This window comes from Mobula birostris, chromosome 15, assembly GCF_030028105.1.
Source record: "Mobula birostris isolate sMobBir1 chromosome 15, sMobBir1.hap1, whole genome shotgun sequence".
Classification (NCBI taxonomy): domain Eukaryota; kingdom Metazoa; phylum Chordata; class Chondrichthyes; order Myliobatiformes; family Myliobatidae; genus Mobula; species Mobula birostris.
The window spans coordinates 7,652,286-7,680,058 of record NC_092384.1 but is presented as its reverse complement, the minus strand read 5'-3'; the positions used below and the strand labels follow the sequence as shown (position 1 = coordinate 7,680,058).

Here is a 27,773-nt window from a genome sequence, read left to right as displayed (position 1 = left end):
TAAATAAATAAATAAATAAATAAGGGATGGGGTAAGAAGGGGAGGAGGGGCATTAACAGAAGTTAGAGATGTCAATGTTCATGCCATCAGGTTGGAGGCTACCCAGACGAAATATAAGGTGTTGTTCCTCCAACCCGAGTGTGGCTTAATCTTGATGGTAGAGGAGGCCGTGGATTGACATATCAGAATAGGAATGGGACGTGGAATTAAAATGTGTGGCCATTGGGAGATCCTGCTTTCTCTGGCGGACAGAGCGCAGGTGTTCAGCGAAACGATCTCCCAGTCTGTGTCAGGTCTCGCCAATATATAGACGGCCGCACCGGGAGCACTCCGTATGTGGGGCTAAAGGTAGATTCAGATTTACTTATCACGTTTACATCAAAACATACAGTGAAATGTGTTATTTGCGTTAACAATTGACAGACCCAAGGATGTGCTGGGAACAGTTTCTGAGGGTTACCACATGTTCCCGTTCCAACATAGCAGGCGCACAATGCTTAGCAAAGCATCACGAACAGAACAAGCAACAACAGCAAAACAAGCCCTGTTTCTCCCTTCCTTCCACCCACCCACCAATGCACATACACAGTCCTTCAACCCCAGGACAAACTGTCTTTGGCCTCCAACATACACGGACTTGCAGACATTGGGCCTTGGACTTCTCCAGCAGATTCTCAGTGATCTTCAGACTCAAGGCTCCGGCCATTCTGCACTTCCGGGCTTCAATCTGCACTTCCGATAGACGTTCAGGGCTCATTCTGGACTACCGATTGAACTTCGGGCTTTGATCTGGACAACCAATCACATTTCAGGCTTTGCTCTTTGGTATGAACCCAAGACTCGCTGATGATGATGAAAGAGGACCCTGGATAAGAACCCAAACTCTAGGCCTCGAGCTCTGCACTTGCCAACGACAGGATCCGGAAAACAAGGCCTTAAACAAGTCTAGGCTGCGGGACTGGAGCTACAGCACCATAACTGAGGAAAACTGGGTACAATCTGGACCTTGGAAGCTGTCTGCGGGGAGCTTGAAAGTTCTCTCTGTAACCACTTGGGGCTCCAGCTTCCCTCACACTGCAAAGGCTGGTTACTGCTTGTGTTGGTACGTGGTGGGAGAACCAGGGGGCACAGGGAGGGAGATTGTCCTGAGCGCTGGCATAGACTCAATGGGTTGCATGCCCTCCTTGTACGGCGTGATATAATATGGAAACTCCCTGGATATGAGGCTTTGCTCACAGTGATTCTGCTAAGTATCACAATGACACGGCGGAAAGGGAAAGCTCATACATGTGAAAACCCTCTGTGCGATGACCAGCCAGCCTAAACAGCAGGTCCAAGATGTGAAGGCTGATGGCACAGCCGCTGATAACGTAGCCATTAGCTTCCAGTGACGTGACTGGATATTTCTCAGGTCAATCGAGAGTTCTCTTTGTGGACACATGAGCAAACTGCTCTCCTGCAAGAGCAGAGAGATTCCACCTGGGGACAGATTGTCACCACTCAGGAGCAGACTGCTTTTCCACAAGGACAAAAGACCATAAGATATAGGAGCAGAACTAGGCCATTTGGCCAGTTGAGTTGGTTCCACCATTTCAGCATGGCTGATCCAATTTTCCTCAGCCCCAATCTCCTGCCTTCTCCCTGTATCTCTTCATGCCCTGACCAATCAGAATCTATCGATCTCTGTCTTAAATATACATAAAGACTTGGCCTCCACAGCTGCCTGTGGCAACAAATTCTACTGATGTACTATTCTCTGGCTAAAGAAATTCCTCCTCAACTCTGTTCTAAAAGGATGCCCCTCTATTTTGAGGCTGTGTCCCCTGATCTTAAACACTGCCACCTTAGGAAACATCCTCTCCACATCCACTCTGTCGAGGGCTTTCACCATTCAATGAGTTTCAATGAGGTCACACCTCATCCTTCTGAATTCCAGTGAATATCTGTTCTTAGATACTGGACCCAAAACTGCTCACGATACTCCACGTGAGGCCTCACCAGTGCTTCATACTGTCCCAACATTACATCCTTGCTTTTATATTCTAGTCCTCTTGAAAAGAATGTTAACATCGCATTTGCTTTCCTCACCACAGACTCAACCTGCAAGTTAACCTTTAGAATCCTGCACAAGGACTCCCAAATCCCTTTGTGCCTCAGATTTCTGCATTTTCTCTCCATTTAGAAAATAGTCAACCCTTCCATTTCTTCTATCAAAGTGTGTGACCATACATTTCCCGACACTGCATTCCATCTGCCACTTCTTTGCCCGTTCTCCCAACCTGTCTGTTCTTCTGTGGCCTCTCTACTTCCTCAAAACTATCTGCTCCTCCACCTATCTTCATATAGTCTGCAACCTTCTCAACAAAGCCATCAATTCCATCATCCAAGTCATTGACATGTAACGTAAAAATAACTGGTCCCAACACAGACCCCTGTGCAACACCTCTAGTCACCGGCAGCCAACCAGAAAAGGCTCCCTTTATTCCCACTCTTTACCTCCTGCCAAACAGCCATTGCTTTATCTATGCTAGAATCTTTCCTGTAATATCAGGGGCTCATAGTTTGTTAAGCAGCCTCATGCATGGCACCTTCTCAAAGGCCTTCCAAAAATCCAAGTACACAACTTCAACCAATTCTCCTTTGTCTAATCTGCTTGTTCAAGGAATTCCAACAGATTTGTCAGAAGGCAGGGAGATGCTATTTGGGAACAGACTGCTTTTCTACAAGGGCAGGGAGATGCCTTTGGGAACAGACTTTACTTTTACATTACCTTATTGTCACTAAACAATTGATACTAGAGCATACAATCATCACAGCGATATTTGATTCTTTGCGCTCCCTAGAGTACAAATCGATAGTAAATAGTAAAAATTTAAATTATAAATCATAAATAGAAAATAGAAAAGGGGAAGTAAGGTAGTGCAAAAAAAAAACCGAGAGGCAGGTCCGGATATTTGGAGGGTACGGCTCAGATCCGGGTCAGGATCCGTTCAGCAGTCTTATCACAGTTGGAAAGAAGCTGTTCCCAAATCTGGCCGTACGAGTCTTCAAGCTCCTGAGCCTTCTCCCGGAGGGAAGAGGAATGAAAAGTGTGTTGGCTGGGTGGGTCGTGTCCTTGATTATCTTGGCAGCACTGCTCCGACAGCATGCAGTGTAAAGTGAGTCCAAGAACGGAAGATTGGTTTGTGTGATGTGCTGCACTGTGTTCATGATCTTCTGCAGCTTCTTTCGGTCTTGGACAGGACAACTTCCATACCAGGTTGTGATGCACCCTAGAAGAATGCTTTCTACTGTGCATCTATAAAAATTAGTGAGGGTTTTAGGGGACAGGCCAAATTTCTTTAGTTTTCTCAGGAAGTAAAGGCGCTAGTGGGCCTTCTTGGCAGTGAACTCTGCTTGGTTGGACCAAGTCAGGTCATTTGCGATATTGACTCCAAGGAACTTAAAGCTTTTGACCTGTTCCACTTGCGCACCACCGATGTAAATGTGGTCGTGTGGTCTGCTACTCCTTCTGAAGTCAACAACCAATTCCTTCGTCTTGCTGACGTTGAGGGATAGGTTATTGTCTTTGCACCATGCCACCAGGTTCTTAATTTCCTCTCTGTACTCAAACTCATCATTACCCGAGATACGGCCTACAATTGTGGTGTCATCAGCAAACTTATATATTGAGTTTGATGGAAACTTGGCTACACAATCACGGGTGTACAGTGAGTACAGCAGGGGGCTGAGTACATAGACTTGTGGGGCACCGGTGCTCAGAGTGATTGTAGAGGAGAGCTTGTCTCCTATTTTTACAGCCTGGGTCCTGTCTGTGAGGAAGTTCAAGATCCAGCTGCAGATCTGAGTGCAAAGGCCCAGGTTCTGGAGCTTAGGAATCAGTTTATCTGGAATGATGGTATTAAAGGCAGAGCTGTAGTCAATAAAAAGGAGCCTTACATATGCGTCGTTATTCTCCAGGTGTTCTAAGGAGGAACGTAGGGCTAGAGAGATGGCATCTGCCGTTAACCTGTTGCTCCGGTAGGCGAATTGTAAAGCGTCGAGGTCGACCGATAGGCTGTGGTTGATGTGTGTCATAACCAATCTCTTGAAGCACTTCATAGCAATTGATGTCAGAGCCACAGGTCAATAGTCATTCAGGCATGCCACCTTGCTCTTCTTCGGCACCGGTATTATTATTGTCTTCTTAAAACACGAGGAGACTGCTATTCTACAAGGGCAGGGAGATGCCTTTGGGAACAGACTGATCTTCTACAAGGGCAGGGAGATGTCACTTGGGAATAGACTGCTCTTCTGCAAGGGCAGAGAGATACCTTTGGGAACAGATTGCTTTTTGATAAGGACAGGAAGATGTCACTTGGGAACAGACTGCTTTCCTTCAAGGCAGGGAGATGCCATGTGGGAACAGCCTGTTTCTTTCAAGAGCAGGGAGCTGACGACCAGGAGCACAGTGTTGCCTTCAGTGAGTAGATAAGCCTCTTGTGAGAGTTAATCGTTAGTGCTGGTATGGGTCCAGGGTACTAGTTGGCACATGTATAATCTGGGTCACAGTAAGGTCACAAATGTTTTCTAAGAAAGCTCCACTGTCACTGAGGTATTTAACAGTGTTGTTCTTTCTCAAAGATATTTGTAACTTTTTTTTTCACACCAATAGCTTTAATGATTGTCTTCATAAGTATCACAGATAAACTACTCTGCATTGCAGCCTCTCATTCACAATCACCCCTTCCAGGTCAGGAGGTACTTGTAATTCCTCACTGCAAAGTTGTGATAAGACCACCGAAAGTTGAAGGTTATCACTGAGATGTTCAGTTAATATTGTTTGAGGAGGAGGTCCCTCCAGCATGCTGTGGTATTACAAAGGTCACGGATGATCTTCCCCCTCAACATCATTTTCTTGCTCATATGCCTGGATTTATTAATATTCAAACATCCTGTCATCTCCATCTTGAATAAAGTTTCCACAGCCTTTGAATAAGGATTCTGAAGAAATGGGTTTCCAATTACGATCAGCTTCAATCTTTCTTCATTTGGAACACAGAACATGGAACACAACAGCACAATACAGAGCATTCGGCTCATGATATTGTGCCAACCTTTTAACCCATTCTAATATCAATCTAACCCTTCCCTCCAACATAGCCCTCCATTTTTCTATCATCCACGTGCCTATCTAAGAGTTTCTTAAGTACCTCTGAAGTATCTGTCTCTGTCACTGTCCCCGACAGGGCATTCCACTCACTCACCAGACTCTGGGTAAAAACCTACTTCTGACATTCCCCCTTATACTTTCCTCCAATCAATCTGCCCCCTAATATTAGCCATTTCTGCCCTGGGAGAAGGTTTCTGGCTATTCACTCAAGCTACGCCTCTTATCATCTTGTACCTCTATCAAGTCACTGCTCGTCATCCTTCACTCCAAAGAGTCTTGGCTCTTCGGGGCCATTGGAATGGTGGAATTTCTTCTCATTTCATTCCTTAATGGCCTATCTAGTTTGAGACTATCATAGTGAGTTCTAGATTCCACAGCCCAGGAGAAGTAGAAAATGGGTATCATATTAGAACCTGTGGTATGGCGTATGGCAACTGAGTACAAATGGCAGCCAGCCATTTCTGTGCCTATTACTTCACTTTCTGACCACAGTTGACAAAGTGGAATGCTCAAGGGAATCTGTCAGAAGTAAAATTTGCCCCAACACTGCATCTGTCAATTGAAGACATCCTCCTCTGTTGACCTCATTGCTTAGTTCTTATCCTCCTCAACATCTTCCGTCTCTTTCTGAGGATCACAGGCAAAAGCTAAGTTCTCTTGATGGCAAGATTATGGAAGATGAGGCAGGTGGCAAGGAAGTAACTGGACCCCTAGGTAGAGTGCAACAGGGTACATGTACCAAAGGTTCAAGAGGAGAATGCTGAGGCACTCATCACTGGATCACTGGTAGTCCTGTAGCAGTTTTTATGGAAAGTTATAAACTCGGAATTCCACATATGCTGGAAATCCAGAAGGAACTCAGCAGATCAAGCAGCAGCTATGGAGGGGAATAAGCAGTTGATGTTTCAGGCTGAGATCCTTCATCAGGACTTGTAAGGAAGGTGTAAGAAGCCAGAATAAAGTGGATGGGGGGGCAGGGAGATGAAGGAGGACAGGGTGGCAGGTGATAGGTGAAGTCAGGTGAGGGGGGATGAAGTGAGAAGCTGGAAGGTGATAGGTGAAGTCAGGTGAGGGGGAGGGTGGGTGAGAGAGGATGAAGTGAGAAGCTGGCAGGTGATAGGTGAAGTCAGGTGAGGGGGAGGGTGGGTGGGGGGATGAAGTGAGAAGCTGGAAGGTGATAGGTAGAAGAGATTAAGGCTGAAGAAGAAGGAATCTGATAGCAGACGAGAGTGGGCCATGGGAGAAAGGGAAGGAGGAGAGACACGCGATGACGGTGATGGGCTTGTGCAGAGAAGAGAAGGGATAAGAGGGAAGCAGAATGGGTAATGGAAAAATAGAGGAAGGGGGGATGGAGGCATTACCAGAAGTTAAAGAAATCAGTGTTCATGCCATCAGATTGGAGGCTACCCAGATGGAAGAGTGTTGCTCCTTCACCCTGAGAGTGGCCTCATCTTTTCAGTTACAGAATGCCATGGACAAACATGTCAGAATAGGAATGAGAAGTAGAATGAAAATGGGAGGTAAAAAAAAGTTGTCCTTCAGGTTCCCATTAAATCTCTCCCATCTTACCTTAAATCTATGCCCTCTAGTTCTTGATTTATTAACTCTGGGAAAGACTGTACATTCACCCTATCTATGTCTCTCATAATTTTACGCAACACTGCAAGATCATCTCTCATTCTCCTACACGCTAAGGAAAACAGCTCCAACCCACTCAACTTCTCTCCAGAACTCAGTCCCTTGATACCCAGCAACATCCTCGTAAATCTCACCCGCGCTCTTTCCAACTTAATGCCATCTCTACACCCAGACATGAGAAACATTCTTGTTGTAGTCAGCCTGTTAGTTCTACCAAAGTTTTGTGCACTTCACTGTGGTCCCCTCTCATTCTTCTAAACACAAGTTAATCAATGCCTAGTCGACTCAATCTCTTCTCATAAACAGACTCAATATCTCAGGGATTAGTCAAGAGAACCGTCAAAGTCAAAGTCAAAGTAAATCCATTATCACAGTACGTTACCATGAACTACCTTGAGATTCAGTTTTCTTGAATGCATTTAGAGGAAAATAACGAAATACAATAGAATTTGTAAAGATAAAGAGCTTTGACCAGCCTTCAACCAGACATTGGAAGTTTTGAGAAGAGGGGACTTCAATCAGGTGCACTGCCTGAATACAAAAAGCAGCAGTGTGTTGCTACAGCGAAAAAGACCAGCAATCAATCGACATTTGGAATCGATTAGCAAGGGCAAATTAAAGGGAGGTGGGGCAAGCACAGTGGTCAGTGTCGGAGTCGGAATGGATAGTCAGAGTGGTGATCCAGAGGCGTTAGCTCTTCGAGGCTTCAGTCGGAGAAAGCAAAGAAAAGAAAAACTTGAGGTTAAGTTTTGTTAACTCCTTCTCTTCTTTACATCTGCTCAGCTAGGACAGTAGAGATGCCAGGCAGGATAGTGGAATGCTCCTCTTTCAGGATGTGGGAAGGCAGGGAGACAACTAGTGTCCCTGACGACTACAACTGCGAGAAGTGCATCCAGCTGCAGCTTCTAACAAACCATATTAAGGAGTTGGGCTGGAACTGGATGGACTCCAGATCATTCGGGAGGCTGAGAGGGTAATAGATAGGACACAGAAAACTGGATGCAAGATGCAGGACACAGGGTAACAGTCAGGAGGAAGGCAAAAGAAAGGAAATTATAGGCTAGTTAGCCTAACCTCAGTGGTTGAGAGAGTATTGGAGTTCATTACTAAGGATGAGATTTCAAGGAATTTGGAGACTAATGATATAAAAGCCAAATTAGCATGGTTTCTGTAAAGGGCAATCATGCCTGATAAATCTATTAAGAGTTCTTTGAAGAAGTAACAAGCAAAGTAAACAAAGGAGAGGCAGTGGATGTTATTACTTGGATTTTCAGAAGGCATTTGATAAGGTACATTTAATGTCAGAGAAATGTACACAATATACATCCTGAAATTCTTTTTCTTCACAACCATCCATGAAAACAGAGGAGTACCCCAAAGAATGAATGACAGTTAAATGTTAGAACCCCAAAGTCCCTCCCAGCTCCCCGCCCCACACATAAGGAGCAGCAAGCAATGATTCCCACTCCCCCACCAGCAAAAAAAGCATCAGCACCCTCCCACCCAGCACTCAAGCATGTAACAAAGCATGAATAAAGACACAGACTTGCAGTATCCCAAAGACTACTTGTTCACCTGGTAACTTGACATACCACAGGCTCTCTCTCTCCCTAATAAGGGAAAAGGAAGTGCCTCTGTTTCACAGTGAGGTGCCACATATGAGGTTGCTTTAACAAGGTAAAATCCTATAGCATTACAGGAAAGATACTGGCAGGAATAGAGGAATGGCTGATAGGCAGGAGGCAGTGAATGGGAATAAAGGGGGCCTTTTCTGGTTGGCTGCCAGTGACTAGTGGTGTTCCTCAGGGGTCAGTATTGGGACCGCTACTTTTCACATTGTCAGTGATTTGGATAATGGAATTGATGACTTTGTGGCAAAGTTTGCAGATGATACGAAGATAGGTGGAGGGGTGGGTAGTGCTGAGGAAGCAGCGTGTTTGCAGCAGGACAGATAAATAGGAAGAATGGACAAATAAGTGACGGATGGAATATAGTGTTGGAAAATGTATGATAATGCATTCTGATAAAAGGAACAATAGTGCAGACTATATAAATGGGGTGAAGGTCCAGAAATTAGAGGTGCAAAGGGACTTTGGAGTCCTTGAGCAAGACTCCCAGAAGGTCAATTTACAGGTTGATCTGTGGTAAAGAAGGCAAGTGCAATGTTGGCATTTATTTCAAGGGGAATAGAATATAAAAGAAAGGAGGTAATGCTGAGCCTTTATAAGACACTAGTCAGGCCACACTTGGAGTACTGTCAACAGTTTTGGGCCCCATATCTCAGAAAGGATGTACTGTGTTGCCATTGGAGAAAGTCCAGAGGAGGTTCATGATCTGGGAAAGAAGGGGTTAACATATGAGGAGTGTTTGTCAGCTTGCTGGAATTTGGAAGAATGTGGAGGGATCTCATTGAAACCTCCCAAACATTAAAAAAAACTAGATAAGGTGGATGTAGAGAGGATGTTTCCTATGGTGGTGATATCTAGAACTGGGGGGCACAGCCTAAAAACTGAGGGGCAACCCTTGAGAGCCAGAGAGTGGTGAATCTGTGGAATACTCTGCCACAGATTGAGGTGGAGGCTAAGGTTGCGGGTATATCTAAGGTGGAAGTTGATAGTTTCCTGATCAGTCAGGGCATCAAAGGGTATGGCGAGAAGGCAGGCGTATGGGGTCTGGCATCAGCCATGATGGAATGGAGAAGTGGACTCAATGGGCTGAATGGCCTAATTCTGCTCCTATATCTTATGTTCTTATGGTCTAAGGGGAAAGGGGCAAGTGCAGAGCACCCCTGTGGCCATCCGCCTCAGCAACAGTTATCCCACTTTGGACACTGCCAGGGGAGGATGACCTAACAGGGAACAGTTACAGTGACTGGGTCTCTGGCACTGAGTCTGCCTCTGTGACTCAGAAGGGAAGGCGGGGGAGGGTGGAGGAGGAAGAGGTACGCTGTGGTGATAGGGGGTTCGTTAGTTAGGGGAATGAATTGAAGATTATGTGGGCGAGAACAAGGATCCTGAATGGTCCGTTGCCTCCCAGATGTCCAGGGCATCTCAGACTAAGTACTCAGCATTCTTAAGTGGGAGGGTGAACAGCCAGAAATCGTGGGTCGTGTAGGGACCGATGACATGAGTAGGATGAGTAACAAGGTTCTGCATAGGGAGTTCAGGGAGTTAGGTGCTAAGTTAAAGGGCAGGACCTCCAGGGTTGAGATCTCAGGATTGCCACCCGTGCCACATGCTGGTGAGGCTAGAATGAGGAAGGTTATATTGTTTAATACATGGCTAAGGAGGGTGGAGCAAAGGCAAGATGGCGCTAAATGGCAACTCCTTTGCTTGCATCTTCAGAAACAGCTCTATTTCTATCTTTGATATCTCCTTTGTCCCTTTTGAAGACCCTGACCTGGAGTTACACTCTGACGTTGGTTCTTTGCGGGAATGGGAGCCGCTCTCAGGGCCTCATGCCCGGCTGCTTTTCAATATGCTAAGGATGTGGCCTGAAAGACTCGCGTGCCTTCAGGGTGCCAGATTTTCATGGCTCAGGAGGCAAGTGGATTCAAGGCTGGTGCCCCTGAATGAGGCGTTGTGGGAGAACAGAGAACATCGGGAGCAGCGGGTTAGCTGCCAGTTGTGGGTTCAGAGCCCTGAGCCGTTCCAGGGCCAATTCTCTGGGTGCAGAGCTTGGTAAAAGCAATGCAACAGACTTTTAACATCGTAATCAGCAAGTTGTTTGTATGCCTCCCCTCTCGCTGTGAAATGGAGACACCTCTTGTTCCCTTATTAGGGAGAGAGCGAGCCTGTGGTAGGTAGAATTACTGGGTGAACAAGTAGTCTTCGGGGTACTATTGATGCTTTGCTGCACACTTGAGGGCTTGGTGGGGCACTGATCCTTCTTTGCTGGTGGGGGGATCATTGCCTTGCTGCTGCTTGTGCGTGGGAGGGGGAGCTGGGGGGGAGGGCTTTGTGGTTCTAACATTTAACCGTCATTCATTCTTTGGGGCACGCCTCTGTTTTCATGGATGCTTGTGAAGAAAAAGAATTTCAGGATGTATATTGAAGACATTTCTCTGACATCAAATGTACTTATTGAACCTTATTGAGGAGTTGGTGTAGGAGGGAGGGCATAAGGTTTTTGGATCATTGGGCTCTCTTCCAGGGAAGGTGGGACCTGTACAGAAGGGACAGTTTGCATCTGAACTGAAGGGAACTAATATCCTAGTGGGAAGGTTTGTTAATGCTGCACGGTGGGGTTTAAACTAGGATCGCAGGGGGATGGGAACCAGAGTGCCAGAACAGTTAGTGGAGAAGTTGTGGAGGCAGATGTTGGAAAGTCCTCAGACAAAGTTAGGTTGAGCATGGTGTGACTAGTGTCCTGAGCTGTGTACATTTCAATGTAAGAAGTATCGTGGGAAAGGTGGATGACAGTGCTGAAGATGAGGTAGCTGGTTTACAAACAGAGGCAATGTGTAGTGAAGAGAAGCTGTTGATAGGGAAAATTGCAGTCAACCGGATGAGTTGCAACATAAAAGATGGACAAAATCGAAAAGGGTGAATACAGGACTGAAGGTGTTATATCTGAATGTATACGGAATAAGATAGATGAACTTGCAGCACAGTTGCAGGTTGGTAGGTATGATGTTGTGGGCATCACTGAATCATGGCTGAAAGATTAGAGCTGGGAGACTAATGAACAAAGATACACACTGTATCGAAAGGACAGGCAGAAAGACAGAGGGGGCGGTGTTCCTTTTCTGGTAAAAACTGAAATCAACTCATTGGAAAGAGGTGAAATAGGGTCGGAAGGTGATGAATCACTGAGGATAGAGCTAAGGAACTGCAATGGTCAAAAGACTCTGATGGGAGTTGTATACAGACGCCCAACAGTCATAAGGATCTGGTCTACAAATTACGATGGTAGATAAAAAATGTCCGCCAATAGGGCAATGTTATAATAGTCACGGGGATTTCAATATGGGAAAATCAGGTTGGTGCTGGATCCCAGGAGAGGGAATTTCTAGAAAGCCTATGAGATGGCTTTTTAGGGCAGCTTGTATCTGAGCCCACTAGGGGTTCAGCTACCCTGGGCTGGGTGCTGTGCAATGAACTAGAATAGATTTGAGAGCTTAAGGTAAAGGTAAGCATAACATGATCAATTTCACCTTGAAATTTGAGAAGGAGAAGCTAAAGTCAAATGTATCAGTATTTCAGTGGAGTAAAGGAAATTACAGAAGCATGAGCGAGGAGCTGACCAGAATTGATTGGAAAAGAACACTGCCAGGGATGACAGCAGAGCAGCAATGGTTGGAATTTCTGGAAACAATTCCAAAGGCACAGGAAGAAGTATTCTAAAGGAAAGATGACACAACTGTGGCTAACAACAGAAGTCAAACCCAACATAAAAGGAAAAGTGGGAGCAAATAATAGAGCAAAAATTAGAGGTAAGTTATGAAGATTGGGCAGCTTTTAAATACAGGTCCACAATCCCCCATCCAAAATCCTTGGGGCCAGTTGCATTTCAGAATTCAGAATTTTTCGGATTTCAGGAAATTTATAATTATATTGATAATTAACCTGTCTCAGTGCAGGTGGACTTTAGGACCTGGGGGAGCTCCGGACCTATGCACATCCTCCCATATACTTTAAGTCATCTCTAGATTACTTATAATACATGATACAATGTAAATGCTATGTAAATAGTTGTTATATTGTATTGTTTAGAGAGAACATAAATACTCTAGGACATATACAGGTTCAAACTAAGCTAAGTAAGTACAGGTACCTCTAGTTAAGTTGCATTACATCTGGCAAACAAAGCTAAATACTCTACAGGTACCTGATGGGCCAGGAACAGGAATCTCAAGTTATGAAGCAGCACTACGGCAGATGGCGTTTTTAAAGACTTCTTCAAGTGTCATCTGTCTCATTAACATAAGTCAACAGTGAACAGAAAATATCGGCGAACAGCAAACGCACGTGTAACCAGTACAAGCGCTGAGCCACATCTGACGTCTGGCGGCTTCTGCTAGTGCTGCCATGTCACACCAAGTGACGTCAGTTGTTGGCGCGCCAAACAAGTCTTGTTACGATACGCTCTATACTCCATGAGAAAAACTTCGCTTTTTGGAGCTTTTCGGTTTTCAGAATTTCGGATAAGGGATTGTGGACCCGTACCTACAGAAGGCAACTAAAAGATGATTAAGAAGGTACAGATGGAATACAAAAGTAAGCTAACCAATAATATTTAAGTGGATAACCATATAACAATTACAGCACGGAAACAGGCCATCTTGGCTCTTCCAGTCTGTGCCGAACGCTTACTCTCACCTAGTCCCACCAACCTGCACTCAGCCCATAACCCTCCATTCCTTTCCTGTCCATATAGTTATCCAATTTAACTTTAAATGACAATATCAAACCTGCCTCTACCAATTCTACTGGAAGCTCGTTCCACACAGCTACCACTGGCTGAGTAAAGAAGTTCCCCCTCGTGTTACCCCTAAACTTTTGCCCCTTAACTCTCAACTCATGTCTTCTTGTTTGAATCTCCCCCACTCTCAATGGAAAAAGCCTATCCACGTCAACTCTATCAATCCCCCTCATAATTTTAAACACCTTTGTCAAGTCCCCCCTCAACCTTCTGCACTCCAAAGAATAAAGACCCAACTTGTTCCACCTTTCTCTGTAACTTAGGCACTGAAACCCTGGTAACATTCTAGTAAATCTTCTCTGTATTCTCTCTATTTTGTTGACATCTTTCCTATAATTATACCAAAAGTTTCTTTAGATACATAAAGTGTGAAAGAGAAGTGAGAGTAGATATCAGGCCACTGGAAAACGATTTTGACAGAGGTAGTAATGGGGGACAATGAAATGGCAGATGAACTGAATAAATAGTGTCTCCCTGTGGAAAACACTAGCAGTATGGTGTAAGTTCCAAGTATCAGGGGTTATGAAGTGTGTGAAGTTACCATATCTAGAGAGAAGTTTCTTGGGAAACTGAAAGGTCTGAAGGTAGATAAGTCACCTGGACCAGATGGTGTACAACCCAGAGTACTGAAGGAAATGGCTGAAGAGATCGTGGAGGCATTAGTAATGATCCTTTAAGAATCACTGGATTCTGGAATTGTTCTAGAAGACTGGAAAATTACAAACATCATTCCACTCTTCAAGAAAGGAGAGAGGCAAGAGAAAGGAAACTATAGGCCAGTTAGTCTGAGCTCAGTGGTTGGGAAGATGTTGGAGTCGATTATTAAGGATGAGGTCTCAGAGTACTTGGAGGCACATGATAAGGTAGGCCATAGTCAGCATGGTTTCCTCAAGGGAAAATCTTGTCTGACATACTTGTTGAAATTCTTCAAAGAAATAACAAGCAGGATAGACAAAGGAGAATCGGTGGATGTTGTATACTTGGATTTTCAGAAGGCATTTGAAAAGATGACACAAAAGGTTGCTTAACAAGCTACAAGCCCATGGTATTACAGGAGAGATTCTAACAAGGATAAAGCAGTGGCTGATTCGCAGGAGGCAAAGAATGGAAGTAAAGGGAGCCTTTTCTGGTTGGCTACTGGTGACTAGTAGTGTTCCACAGGGGTCGATTCTTTTTACTTTATATGTCAATAATTTGGATGGTGGAATTTCTGGCTTTGTTGCAAAGTTTGCAGATGATATGAAGATTGGTGGAGAGGCAATTAGTTTTGAGGAAGTACAAAGGCTAAAGAAAGACAGATTGGAAGAATGGATAAAGAAATGGCAGATGGAATACAGTGTTCGGAAGTGTTTGGTAGAAGAAATGAAAGGATTGACTACTTTCAAAATGGAGAAAAAATACAAAAAACAGAGGCATGAAGGGACTTGGGAGTCCTTGTGTAGGATTCCCTAAAGGTTAATTTTCAGTTTGAGTCTGTGGTGAGGAAGGCAAATTCATTTCAAGAGGACTAGAATATAAAAGCAAGAATGTAATGTTGAGACTTTATAAAGCAATGGCCTCACTTGGAGTATTGTGAGCAGTCTTGGGCCCTTTATCTTAGAAAGGATGTGCTGAAACTGAGAGGGTTCAAAAACATTCACGAAAATGATCCCAGGATTGAATAGTTTGTCATATGAAGGGTGTTTGATGGCTCTGGGCCTGTACTCACTGGAATTCAGAAGAATGAGAGGTGACCTCATTGAAACCTATCAAATGGTGAAAGGCCTTGATATAGTGGATGTGGAGAGGATGTTTCCTATGATGGGAGAGTTTAAGACTAGAGGACACAGCCTCAGAATAGAGGGATGTTCTTTTAAAACTGAGATAAGGAGGAATTTCTTCAGCCTGACAATGGTGAATCTGTGAAATTCGTTGCCACAGGCAGCTGTGGAGGCCAAGTCTTTATGTACAGTATACTTGAGACAGAGGTTGATAGATTCTTTATTAGTCAGGGCATGAAGGGAAATAGAGTGAAGGCAGGAGAATGGGTCGGAGCAAAAAATTGGAGTTGCCATGATGAAGTGGCAGAGCAGGCTCGTTGGGCCAAATTATGCTCCTATACCTTATAGTCTTCTGGAAATTATGAAAAGCTATATATAAACAAAGATTGACAAACAATCAATGTGCAAAAGAAGACAATTTGTGCAAGTAAAAGCAATGAATAAATAATATTGAGAATATGGTTGTACAGTCACTGGAAGTGAGTGTGTAGCTTGTGGAATCAGTTCAGAGCTGTGGTTATCCACACCAGTTCAGGGGTCTGATGTTTGAAGGGTAATAACTGTTCCTCAACCTGGTGACGTGGTACATAAGGATCCTGTACCTCCTGACTGATGACAGTAGCAAGCATTTCCTGTGTTCCCTGTGTTTTACGAGGTAAGGAAATAAAATCAGTGCCCAATACTCCAGGTTGGTCTCACAAAGGCCCTGGCTAAATGACGTAAGACATGGGTGCTCCTGGATCAAGACCTCCTGCAATGAAGGCCAACATACCATTTGTTTTTTTAATTGCATCTCTCCATTTGCTTTCAGTGTCTAGTGTACAAGGACACCCAAATCCTTTTGCGTATCAACATATCACAATCTATCACAATTTCAGTAACAGCCTTTCTCTATTTCTTAACAAATGGATAATCTCTCATTTAGTCACATTCTTACCCAGGGTTCACTCTTTGCATACTCCTCACAACTCACAATCCCACCTAGATTTGTACCACTGGCAAACTTAGTCACATGAAGTTCAGTCCTCATACCCAAATCACTGATGTCTCATGTGAATCTACACCCAGTGTCCACTTTATTAGGTACAGCAGTACACCAGCTCATTAGTGCCAACATCTAATCAGCCAACCATGTGGTAACAACTCAGTGCATAAGAGCATGCAGACATGGTCAAGAGGTTCTGACCGAGCATCAGAATGGGGAAGAAATGTGATCCAAGTGACTTTGACCACGGAATGATTGCTAGTGCCAGATGGGGTGGTTTGAGAAACTGCTGATCTCCTGGGATTTTCATGCACAACAGTCTCCAGAGCTTACAGAGAATGGTGTGAGAAACAAAAAAATATCCAGTGAGCGGCAGTTCTGAGGGTGAAAGCACCTTGTTGATAAGAGAGGTCAGAGGAAAATGGCCATACCTGTTCAAGCTGACAGGAAGGTGACAGTAACTCAAACAACCACACGTTACAAAATTGTTACTCTCAAATCGTAAAACATGTCGAACCTTGAAGTTGATGGGCTACAGCAGCAGAAGACCACGAAAGTACACTCTGCAGCCTCTTTATTAGGTACAGGAGGTACATTACTGTGGACAAGTAGCACCACCACAAGAAGGCAGCATCCATCATCAAGGACCCCACCCCAGTCTTTGATGAACGGTAATGCATTCTATTGGGTAGCATTTTATTGTGGGGGTCCACAGACGCCTTGCTTACTGGTATTAGTCCATGGCATAAGAAAAAGTTGGGAGGCCCTGTTTTATAGGGTAATAAATTATATTGTATTTCCTTATTTTCCTGTAAATGCCTGTTAGAAAATGAATCTGAGCTCTTTGATAATAAATTTACTTTGACGTCAATAGCTAAGTTCTAAGCACTAATTCTTGCTACTCTGAGAAAGGCCCATTTATTCCTACTCGGTTTCCTGTTTCCTGGGTTTGCCTATCAATTTCAAACCATGATAGTATATTACTCTGAATTTAATGTAATCAAGCAATGCCAGCATTGGTGTTGTCGATACAAAATCACACTTAACTAATTTATTGTAATTAATAGAAGTAGCATGTGCAGAGGTATGGGGAGCAAGTAGATGCAATAAACTTAGATTTGATAAGATACCATGTTATTGTGATAATTATAGCTCATGGTGTAGGAGGTAACATATGGCATTAACATAAGGCTGGCTAGCTCTCAAGCAACAGAAAGGATCTATGTTTGATTAGCAAGTGATCTGGTACAGCCATCAGTGCTGGGTCTTCCACTGGAATAAAGGCACTGAAGGCACGGTTACTAAATTTGCTCATAACACAAAAAAGGGTAGAAATATAAACTTTGAAGAGGATACAGAGAGGTTAAATGTGCAGCAGAGATCTGGCAAAAGCAGTATGATGCAGATAAATAGCACACTGAAAATGTTGGCAAGAAAAATTTTAAAAAGCACGTTATCCAGATGGTGAGAGGATACAGACCCTTGTGATTTGAGCAGACGGGCTGTCTTCTGCAGAAAGGCTGGAAAATCCAGGTCTGTCCTATTGGAGTTTAGAAGAATGAGAGATGGAATGATTGTAACATAAAACAGACAAGTGGTAAAGGCTATTCACTCTGAGGGCCATGAGTCTTTGGAACTAGAGTAGTGGAAAGTTACCAGAGGTGGGTAAGAAAGCAGGGTTTAATCACCATCAGATCACCTGCAGTTGTGCTAGCTTTGGGGGCCAAGTATTTTCTCCTTCTCCTATTTCATATGTTCTAATGTACACATATTGGCTTTTAACTCTATGCCTAACTCAGACCTCAGTTTTAAGGCTGGAGGGACACTAAGCTCTCCCATTCAGAATCGGAAGAAAAGCTGTAATCCTGCATAAGATGGCAGGAAACTGTCTGTACTGAAAAATGGCTCAAATAATTAGCTTTGTGCAGCTTAGTTAGGAAAGATTAATAGATTAATCCAATTACAATTTCACTGTCATGTTAAATAACTATCTAATCATTTCCTCTTAGTCTACAAACTCCATATTGTTCATTCAAGTTGTTATGTAAGTAAACCACTCAGTAATTTAGCATCATCTTTTGAAGAAGATTTTAACAAGCTCTTGGTGTTTGGGGACAGAATGTACATTGTGCTCCCAAGTGTGGTGTAAGCAAGGTTTTACATAACTTTAATATTACTTCATGGTTCTTTTCCTCAACAAATCAACCTCACCGTTCTTTATGGTCTCTTCAACTTGCATTGCTACTTTCAGTGATTTATCCCTGTATCCCCAGAAGTCTCCGTGCCTCTGTCCGATTTAATTCTGTCTTACAAGGAATAAATGGATTCCTTATGTCCCCTACCAAAATGAATCAACTGCTTGGCTGCTCTGAATTTTATTCATTATTTAGCTACATCGGGTTCTTTTGTTCAAGATCTTAGTCATTTTTCCGTGGTCCGCAGGCATGCTAACTCAGGATCATGACCACTGGATCCCCAGGAATGGGTCTACTGCCAGCTGATCCTTGCCAGGGCAGCTCCATCATCGGTAGATTGCTCACACCTCTGGGGTGCAGTCTTCCTCCCAGGAATCCCTGAGCCTTGGGAACCTTCTCCTCTTTAAGAACATAAACAGAAGTAAGGGGAGGCCATTTGGCCCTTTGCACCTGATGCTTCATTCAATATGACCACGCATGATCTTTCAACTCAATGACACTTACCCTTCAGACTCACTTTCCAAGGTTCCTTTGAAATCCAAAAAGGTAACATTGCAACTCTAAAATACCCTGGTTAAAATGCACTTGGGATATTGTGTTCAGTTCTGGTCACCTCATTACAGGAAGGATGTTATCTGGATTAAAAGACATGTTTTATGAGGAAAGATTGAGGAAGCTAGGGCTTTTCCTTTTGGAGTGAAGGAGGATGAGAGCGACTTGACAGAAGTGTACAAGATAATAAGAGGCATAGATCGAGTGGGTACTTAGAGACTATTTCCAGGGCGGAAACGGCCAATATGAGGGGGCATAATTTTAAGGTGAGTGGAGAAAAGTACAGGGTGCATGTCAGAGGTTCCAGTTGTTACACAGACAGTGGTGTATGGATGGCTGAGGATGGTAGCAGAGGCAGGAATGTTGCGGACACAAGAAACTCTTAGATAGGCAAGTGGATGATAGAACAATGGAGGTCTGTGCAGGAGGGAAGGGTTAGATTGATTTTAGGGTAGGTTAAAAGGTCGGCACAACATCATGGGTCGAAGGCCTGTAGTGTGCTGTAATGTTCTATGTTGTATTAACGGCTACCTACTAGATAATTAGAAGAAAAATTTCATGTGTAAAGGAACCAAACACTGCTCCTATAGGGCACCACAATGGCGAAGCAGTTAGCGCAATACTAGTACAGCTTGGGGCATCAAAGTTCAGAGTTCAAGAATGTCCCTTTAGATCACAGATGAGGAGGAATTTCTCTGGCCAGGGGGTCATGATTCTTTGGAATCCATTGCCACAGATGGCTGTGATGGCCTAGTCATTGGGTATATTTAACGTGGAGGTTGATGGGTTCTTAAGTAGTGATGATGTCAAACATTACAGAGATAAGGCGGGAGAATGGGGTTGAGAGGGAAAATAACTTAGCTATGATTGAATAGTGGAAAAGACTCAATGGGCCAAATAGCCTAATTCTGTTCCTCTGTCTTATGGCCTTATTGAATATCTTCTGCAGTGACCTGGGTACAGACGGAAAGAAATTTACGCATTAATCTACAGATTGCAAATTTATGATTCCTTGGGCTTCCAAAGACACCAAAAGGACAACTACAACTAGGAAAACTCAGCTGACTCAATGTAAAAAAGAAAATAATCACCCAGAGAATACCATGCTGATGAATACAATGTGCCAGCGAAAGAGAGTGTCAAAACTCCAGCAGGACCAGGAGGTCAATGGGTTACACCACTCTGCATCATTCCCAATGACACTGGACCTCAGCTGCCTGCTGTTGTTCAGTGGCTGTACGCTTGCCTGAGTCAAAAGGTTGACAGTAGGCACTATTCCATACACCACGGAACTAAGTCCAGTCCGATGCCATGGTGCAGGATTGACGGAGTGCTGCACTATTGGAGGTGTTGACTTTTAAATGAGACACTGAAGCAAGACATTATTCAGTTTTTTTGGAGTTTTACATAAAATATTTGCTCACACTATTCTGGAGAAAGATGGCTTTTCTGCGGCTTTCTACTCAATTGTTATTACTGAACAAACACTACTAAATACACACCCTACACTTATGATGTGGTCATCATCCTCAGATGATTTCTGGTTGTCTTGCTATATGGTAATGGCTGCTGTGTTTCCAACATTCCAACAGAGACTAATCTCACAGGTACTTTCAAAGCTGCAAAAGGAGGTTTGGAGAGTGTAACGGGCACTTAGCCACTTCGGAGAGTGTGAAGAGCAAGAAAAGATGGGTCAAGGAAGAGCTGTGTGGAAACAGCATACAACTTTAATTAATGCTTGCCATTGAGAGAGTCAAAGCCATGTTATAATTGTGATAGGTTGTTGTTGTCCTTGAAGTTCTCATTAACTGTTACAACACAAGAGGCCATTCATCTCACTGAGTCTATATCTCAGATCATTCTCATCTGTCCCAATCCCCCAGTGATTTCCCTGGAACCTATTCTCTCTCACATACAGACTAACTCCCCTCTTGATTCTCACCTATAAATGAAGAACAATTTACTGCAGACAATCAGTCTGCCAACCGACACATTTGCAGGCTGCTGGAGGAAACAGCAGTATCTGGGTCATGGGGAGAAAGTGCTGTTGTAGGAGAAAAATAGAGACGGCTGGTTAACTAGTAAATAGATATGTAGATTGTGCTGATGTGGTAACGGAACCACAGACAAATTTAGAGACACGGAATGCTGCAATGACAGCACCTGGGTTTCAGAAACCTCACGACTTGTGTTATAGTGTGCACCTGTTGTTGCAATAGAAAACTGGATTTGCTGTTAGACCGGCGGATAATCATTTTAGCAGACCTAGTCTGCTACTTAATTAAGTCTTCCTGTTCACCATTCTGTTATCAAAATGTAGTTTAACTGGTAATCTCATCAATTGAAAATGTAAAAGCTGTACGAGACCCAGCTTTGGCTGGTCTCCTAGTGCACACCAGTCTTCAATAAATCATTCGTTATTTGGAACACCAATTCCTTGTGATGTCAGTTTGCTCCACGTAAACAGCACTGCAGGTCGAGACTGAATAGGCTAGGCAGAGTTGTATGGCAGCAACTTCACTTGTTCAACCACTGTTTACCTAAATATTTTGCTGAAACAAATCACAGTTGACCAACCGTGACCTTATACGATACGCCTCCAGACTCTCTCTTGCTTCAAAGGCGCAAACTGTTGCTCTGAGGCACTTGTGCAAGTAGGCCTTGTTGCTGACAATAACCAATTAGCTTTTTTCCCCTGACCATGGGAATGTGACTTTGAGGGCCCAGGTGCAGGAGCAGCTGATAACTAAGCAATGCAGCAATATGTGGTTACAGCTGTACTCAACAGGAGAATGCAATTAAATCACTCTATTCTTATAAACATTGACCTTACCCTAATTTTCCACTTCATTGGATCACCTCAATCTAGAACAAACAATAGCAATCCTAAGGAGCTTTATATGCACAACTGAGAATTGAACAGAATGGGCATTAGATCAAGAACCAAGCGTTTGCGTGCATATCGTCAGATAGCAGATTCTTTCTCCCTTGGGGCCATCAGGTTGTTTTCAAATGCTAAACTGTTATAGTTCTTGTTTTGCCTCATTAATTTTCATTTACTTCAGAGATATTTTTTTAACAATATTTTTTTCTTTCTGCTCTCCTGTGGAAAGAACATGTAAACTTCTGGGAAAGTTTGATCTCAGGAAAGGTTAAAAAGTCGGCACAACATCATGGGCAAAAAGGCCTGTATTGTTCTAAATATAACATTTAGCGCGCTCAGTGATTCTCTGCACATACATCTGAGCAGTGCACCTTTGTATTTCAGATCGCTGCTGTTTTGCAAAATGAATAGTTGAGCTCCTCTTCTAACTCTCAGACATATCTCTCAGTTGAAGCATTGGCTGAGTTATCAGAAAGCGCAGCAGGCAATAATAGAGGCTGACATGCATCCTTGTTCTATCAGATGGCGATCAGCCAATCTCCAAGGTGTCAAGACAGACAAAATCAGGATTTTTGAGACAAGAGCACATTGCTCAGCACGGAAAGGCAGAGCTGATTAAACAGAGTGTTGTTTCCCTGGAGAATTACACAAAGAGTGGACACTCTCAGCATGCTGCCACAGATTGCGGTGCTGCATGTGATTGAAGGCTTTGCATTTAGTCACAGACCCTGACAAACTTAATTAGCATGTTACCATTATCAATGTATTGCCAGTAGCGGCAGGACTGGTAACATACACAGTTTTAACTGTTCTGTGTCAAACGTTAGGATAAGAAGATTGATTGAAGTAAAGATCCAACACCACTTTGAGCCTGAATTTCGGTTTGAACTTCAAACTGAAGAACTGAAAGTCAGTGTGAATGTTGATGGAATCAAACAGGTAGCATAAATACTTGAAAAGTCCTGTTTCAGAAACTTAAACACATAATCCAGGCTAAGCTGTGTAGAATTATTGAATTTAAGCGGGTGAGCACTATCCATCAGATGAGACAGTAACCCCAAGGGCTGCGTTTTGAAGAGAAGGGAAGCTCTTGCGATAATCCCGTGCAATATGGAGGGGGTAGAGCACAGGGTCTGAAAAAGCTGCAGAGACTTCTGAACCCAGACAGCTCCAACATGGGCACTAGCTTTCTCAGCACTACGGGCATTTTCAAAAGGACCCCACCAACCAGGATATACTTTCTTCTCCTTGTACCATCAGGGAAGAGCTACGGGAGCCTGAAGACACACGTTTAGCATTTCAGGAACAGCCTCTTCCCCTCTGCCATAAGGTTTCTGAATGGACAACGATCCCGTGAACACTACCTCACTATTTTTGCTCTTTGTTTGCAGCACGACTTGTTTAATTTTATCTATAATGTATATTTCTTATATTAATTTACAGTACTCAGAAGATTAGACATACTGTCAGTGTCCCTGCATCAGGTCAGAAGTCAATGTCATCTTTTCACTCATTTAGAAATAATTTATTTAAGATGACACCACTCCTAACTATTGACTATAAATTGTACTACACCTGAAATCCTCCTCCTGTTCCCTGGTCATTTTACCTACAACCTTTTAAAAATGTCCTTAGTTGCATGGCACCAGACATTCTGCAAACAGCCAACATTTCTCTTCTATCAGGGCTGCTTCCTAAAAGCCCTGAAAACTGCAGTTATTAAACCTCTTTTACAAGAGAACAACCTAGATGCCTCAGTAGTTAATAACTACAGGCCTACATCAAATTTACCATGTTTAAGTAAAATCATAGAAAAGGTTGTTTATCAGCAACTTAAAAGTTTTTTGGCTCTAAGCTACTGTATGGATGTTTTCCAGTCTGGATTTCAACAACACCACAGCACTGAGACTGTTCTGGTCAGGAACAGTCATTGAAATGAGATCCGCTCAAACTATGATGAGGATCAAATTTCAGTTTTGATTTTACTAGATCTTAGTGCTGCTTTTGACACAGTTGACCATGGCATATTACTGGACAGACCATAAGACTGGGTGGGACTCTCCAGTACGGTTGAAATTGTATTTACAGGAGAGGGTCTATTTTGTATGGATTGGTAAGCGCTATCTGACCCAACAAAAATAACATATGGAGTGCCTCAAGGATCCACACTTCTGTTTAACATATACTGTACGTGCTCCCTCTAGCTTGAATCATGGTAAGCAGCAAAATATCTTACCATAATAATGTCCATGACACTCAGATTTATATAACAGTGTCATCGAGTAACTATGGTCCCAATCACTGAAATTCTGTATTGAACAAATCTCTGACTGAATGAGCCAAAATTTCCTCAGTTAAGCAAAGAGAAAACTGAAATCATTCTTTTTGGTGCCAAAAAAGGACAACTAAAAGTCACTGCTTACTTAGAATCCCTGTCTTTACAACCACAAATCAAGCCAAAAACCTTGGTGGTGTGATGGACTCGGACTTAAAATTTTAACTGCCACATTAAGACAATTGTAAAGTCAGCCTACTACCATCTTAAAAATATAGCAAGAATTAAAGGGCTTACATCTCAGCAAGATCTAGAAAAACTCGTCCATGCATTTATTTTTAGTAGGTTTGACTACTGTTATGGTGCTTTCTCAGTCTCTGTAAGAAATCTCTCAGACAGCTGCAGCTCACTCAGAATGCTGCTGCCAGAGTCCTCACTAAGACCAAGAAAGTAGAACACATCACTCCAGTTCTCCGATCACTACACTGGCTTCCTGTCCATCAGGGGACTGGGTTTAAAGTATTACTACTGGTTTATAATCCACTGACTGGTCGAGGGCTAAAAGACATCTCCGATCTCCTGCTGCATTATGAACCTTCCTGAGCTCTCAGGTCATCTGAAGCTGGTCTGTTCACCATCCCCAGAGTCAAAACTACACATGGTGAAGCAGCTTTTAATTACTATGCTCCACATATCTGGAATAACCTTCCAGAGAATCTGAAGTCTGCTCCAACTTTAAACTCTTTTACAATGAGCCTCAATACTTTTCTTTTTGCTGTAGCTTTTAACTAGAATCTCCTGCACTGTCTGTAACTTCTATTTATCATATTTATTTTTGTGTAATCTTATTCTCTTACATATTGTCAGAAATTTGATGTTTGATTTTTATATTTTGTCTTATGTAAAGCACTTTGAACTGCCTTGTGTTTGAAAAGTGCTATACAAATAAACTTGCTTGCTTGCTTGTACTGCTGCCACAAAACAACAAATTTCACAATATATGCCAGTGATTCTGGTTCAGGGTACAGGTAATTTAGGCGGAAAAGTGGTGGAGTAAAGAAAGGAGAGGGAGTGGCATTTTTGATTAAGTAGAGTGTCACAGCAGCAGGCAGAAGTGAAATTACTGAAGAATCATCCAGAGCGGCTTTATACATAGAGCTGAGAAATATGAATGGCATTGTACTATGGGTCCCCAAACAGTCTAAGAAAATGAGGAGAACAAATATGCAGGGAGGTTGTGGAGAGTAAGGTTGGCTCAGTACTGGATTTGATCTTTCCTAATTGCCATACTTTAAGGGTTCAGATGGGTTGGAATTTGTTAAGTGAATTCAGGAAACATCCCTTGGGCAATATAGAGGGGCTCCATTAGGGAGGGGGCAAGGCTCTAACTCCTCTTGGGCAATAGGGCAGGGCGAGTGACTGAGGTAACAGTGGAGGAGCACTCTGGGACCACTGACCGTCGTCCTATAAGTTTTAAATTAGCTACGGAAAAGGACAGAGTTGATCCACAAGTTCACGTTCTGAATTGGGGCAACTAGTGGAGTGGTGTTGCAGGAACAACCTGGCACTCAATGGCTGTAAGATGAAAGAGTTGATTGTGGACTTCAGAAAGGGTAAGAGGAGGGAAAACAAACCAATCCTCATAAAGGGATCAGAACTGGAGAGAGTGAGCAATTTCAGCTTCCTGGGAGTCAAGATCTATGCGGATCTCAGCTGGTCCCAACATATCAATGCAGCTATAAAGAAGGCAAGGCAGTGGCTATATTTCATTAAGAGTTTGAAGAGATTTGGTTTGTCACCTAATACACTCATAAACTTCTACAGATGTGCCGTGGAGCGCATTCTGACAGGCTACATCATTGTCTGGTATGGGGTGAGGCTACTGCACAGGAGAGGCTACAGAAAGTTGTATAATTAGTCGGCTCCATCTTGTGTACTAGCCTCCATGGTATCCAAGACACCTTTGAGGAACAGTACCTCAGAAAGGTGGTGTCCATTATTAAGGATCTCCAGCACCCAGGGCATGCCCTTTTCTCACTGTTACCATCAGGAAGGAGGTACAGAAGCTTGAAGGCACACACTCAGTGATTCAGGAACAGCTTCTTCCCCTCTGCCATCTGATTCCTAAATGGACACTGAACCCATGAACACTACCTCACTTTTTAAAAATATTATTTCTGTTTTTCACTATTTTTAATCTATTTAATATACACATAAACTTACTGTATTTGATTTACTTATTTATTTTTTTCCTTTCTATGTTATCATGTATTGCATTGGACTTCTGCTGCTAAGTTAGCAAATTTCACGACACATGCCGGTGATAATGAACCTGATTCTGATTCTGCCCATTCATCTTTCTCTATCCCATCATCCAGGAACTCAGAGTCTTTCCAGGTGAATCATCATTTTGTGTGTATTCCTCAAGATTTCCAGAATCTGCAGAATCTCTTGTGTTGTAATTGCATCTCATCAATTCACTCTATCAGAGAAACTCCTACCTCTACTGCTCCCAAGACTAATGTGTTTCTCTCTCTCCCTTTGTTGTTGGAGCATCTTGGGCCAGGGTCTTTCCACAGATGTTACCTGACCAGCATTTTCTGTCTTTATGTCGGAACAAGAAGTCAGTGATCAGAGCGATTGGGTTTAGAAGTGTAGGGCGGGAGTAGGTCTCAGAAACAGGATTGTCCCATTGCTGACTAAAACTTGGGATCAACTAGAAATTAGAACCTCCTGACACAGTGGCACCAGCTTGTACAGCACCACCATGGGGATCCCTGGGAAGGCATAGTGACTGGAGAGCCACCAGTGGAGATGGTTTAGAATGGCCTTCTACCTTCTATCCCTACCCCACCCAAACTCCACCACAGCAAACTGCACAAGTCTCTAAGTAGTGCAGCTAGTGCAGTTTAACTTTAGCAGCAAATGCTCCTGATAAGCCTTGCTTAACAGAAGACATTGTTCATGCATATCCTATGTATCAATTGCCTTACATGTTCTAGTGCACTCTCATATAGTTTTGGCCTTAAGGTCTATGGGAATCCCTTCTCACAGGACAGCACTGTGTGCAGTTCAGTGGGTTTTGTAGATCACACAGAATGACTTAATTTGCATGAAATAAGAACAATCATTCACCATTGTAGTGCACAACAATGTGAAACCATTTGCGAGCTTCCAGCATAAGAAATGCTTCTTTGTTTCCTGTGGGTTAGCTGAAGTTGGTTGGCTTGGTGGGCTCTCCAGAGCCGATGAGACTGGATTTATCTAGCAAGTCCTGCATGTCATACTCAGACAGCGGCCGTGATGGATTGTATCATTTATCAATATGCACTAAGGTTTAGGCTTTTGGCCAAGTGTGACAACAGCATATATAAAGCTGTCTCTTGGTGATTCTTTACATTTGAGATGTGGTTTGTTAATTAAATGGTGCAGTTAGTTATGGCCTCTTTACACAATACTTCTGGGTTCATTACCTGGGTAGGACGGCACAGTCAGGATCATATCTGTGCTGCAGACCCATACACCCGGTGGACTGCCTGGTCCCAGCTGTAATAAACAATAACATCAACCTGTTAGGAAGCACTTTGTGCAAATTCTACAGACTTCTTCGTCAGTATGTGGTTCAACCTAAGTTTCAACTTCCCATCTACTTTCCCTTTAAGATTCACTCAATATTGGACAAATCTAATAGAAGCCTCTTCAGTCTAGGCTGATACACCCCATCAATTTGCTGTTGCTTTATGTAAAATTCTCTTGGATCCAGTGAGGAATATAGTACCTCGGACAGCCCAGCAGAATCAGCAAGCACTAAATCATAAAAAGCACAAGGCCTTTGGTCTGATTATAAACACAAGAGATTCTGCAGATGCTGGAAATCAAGAGTAAGCCTTCGCTTTGTTCACAATAGGC

The 27,773-nt window shown here is 43.3% G+C and overlaps 1 protein-coding gene across 4 annotated transcripts in view; it reads right to left on the bottom strand.

Moving 5' to 3' along the window:
- Positions 1-27,773, bottom strand: part of fcsk (fucose kinase) — a 336,758-nt gene that overhangs the window by 91,117 nt on the left and 217,868 nt on the right. For all 4 annotated transcript variants that reach the window (XM_072279284.1, XM_072279282.1, XM_072279286.1 and 1 more), the window contains exon 6: positions 27,338-27,410. In XM_072279284.1, the coding sequence (XP_072135385.1) occupies positions 27,338-27,410 (73 nt within the window). The remainder of the gene's footprint in view (positions 1-27,337; positions 27,411-27,773) is intronic.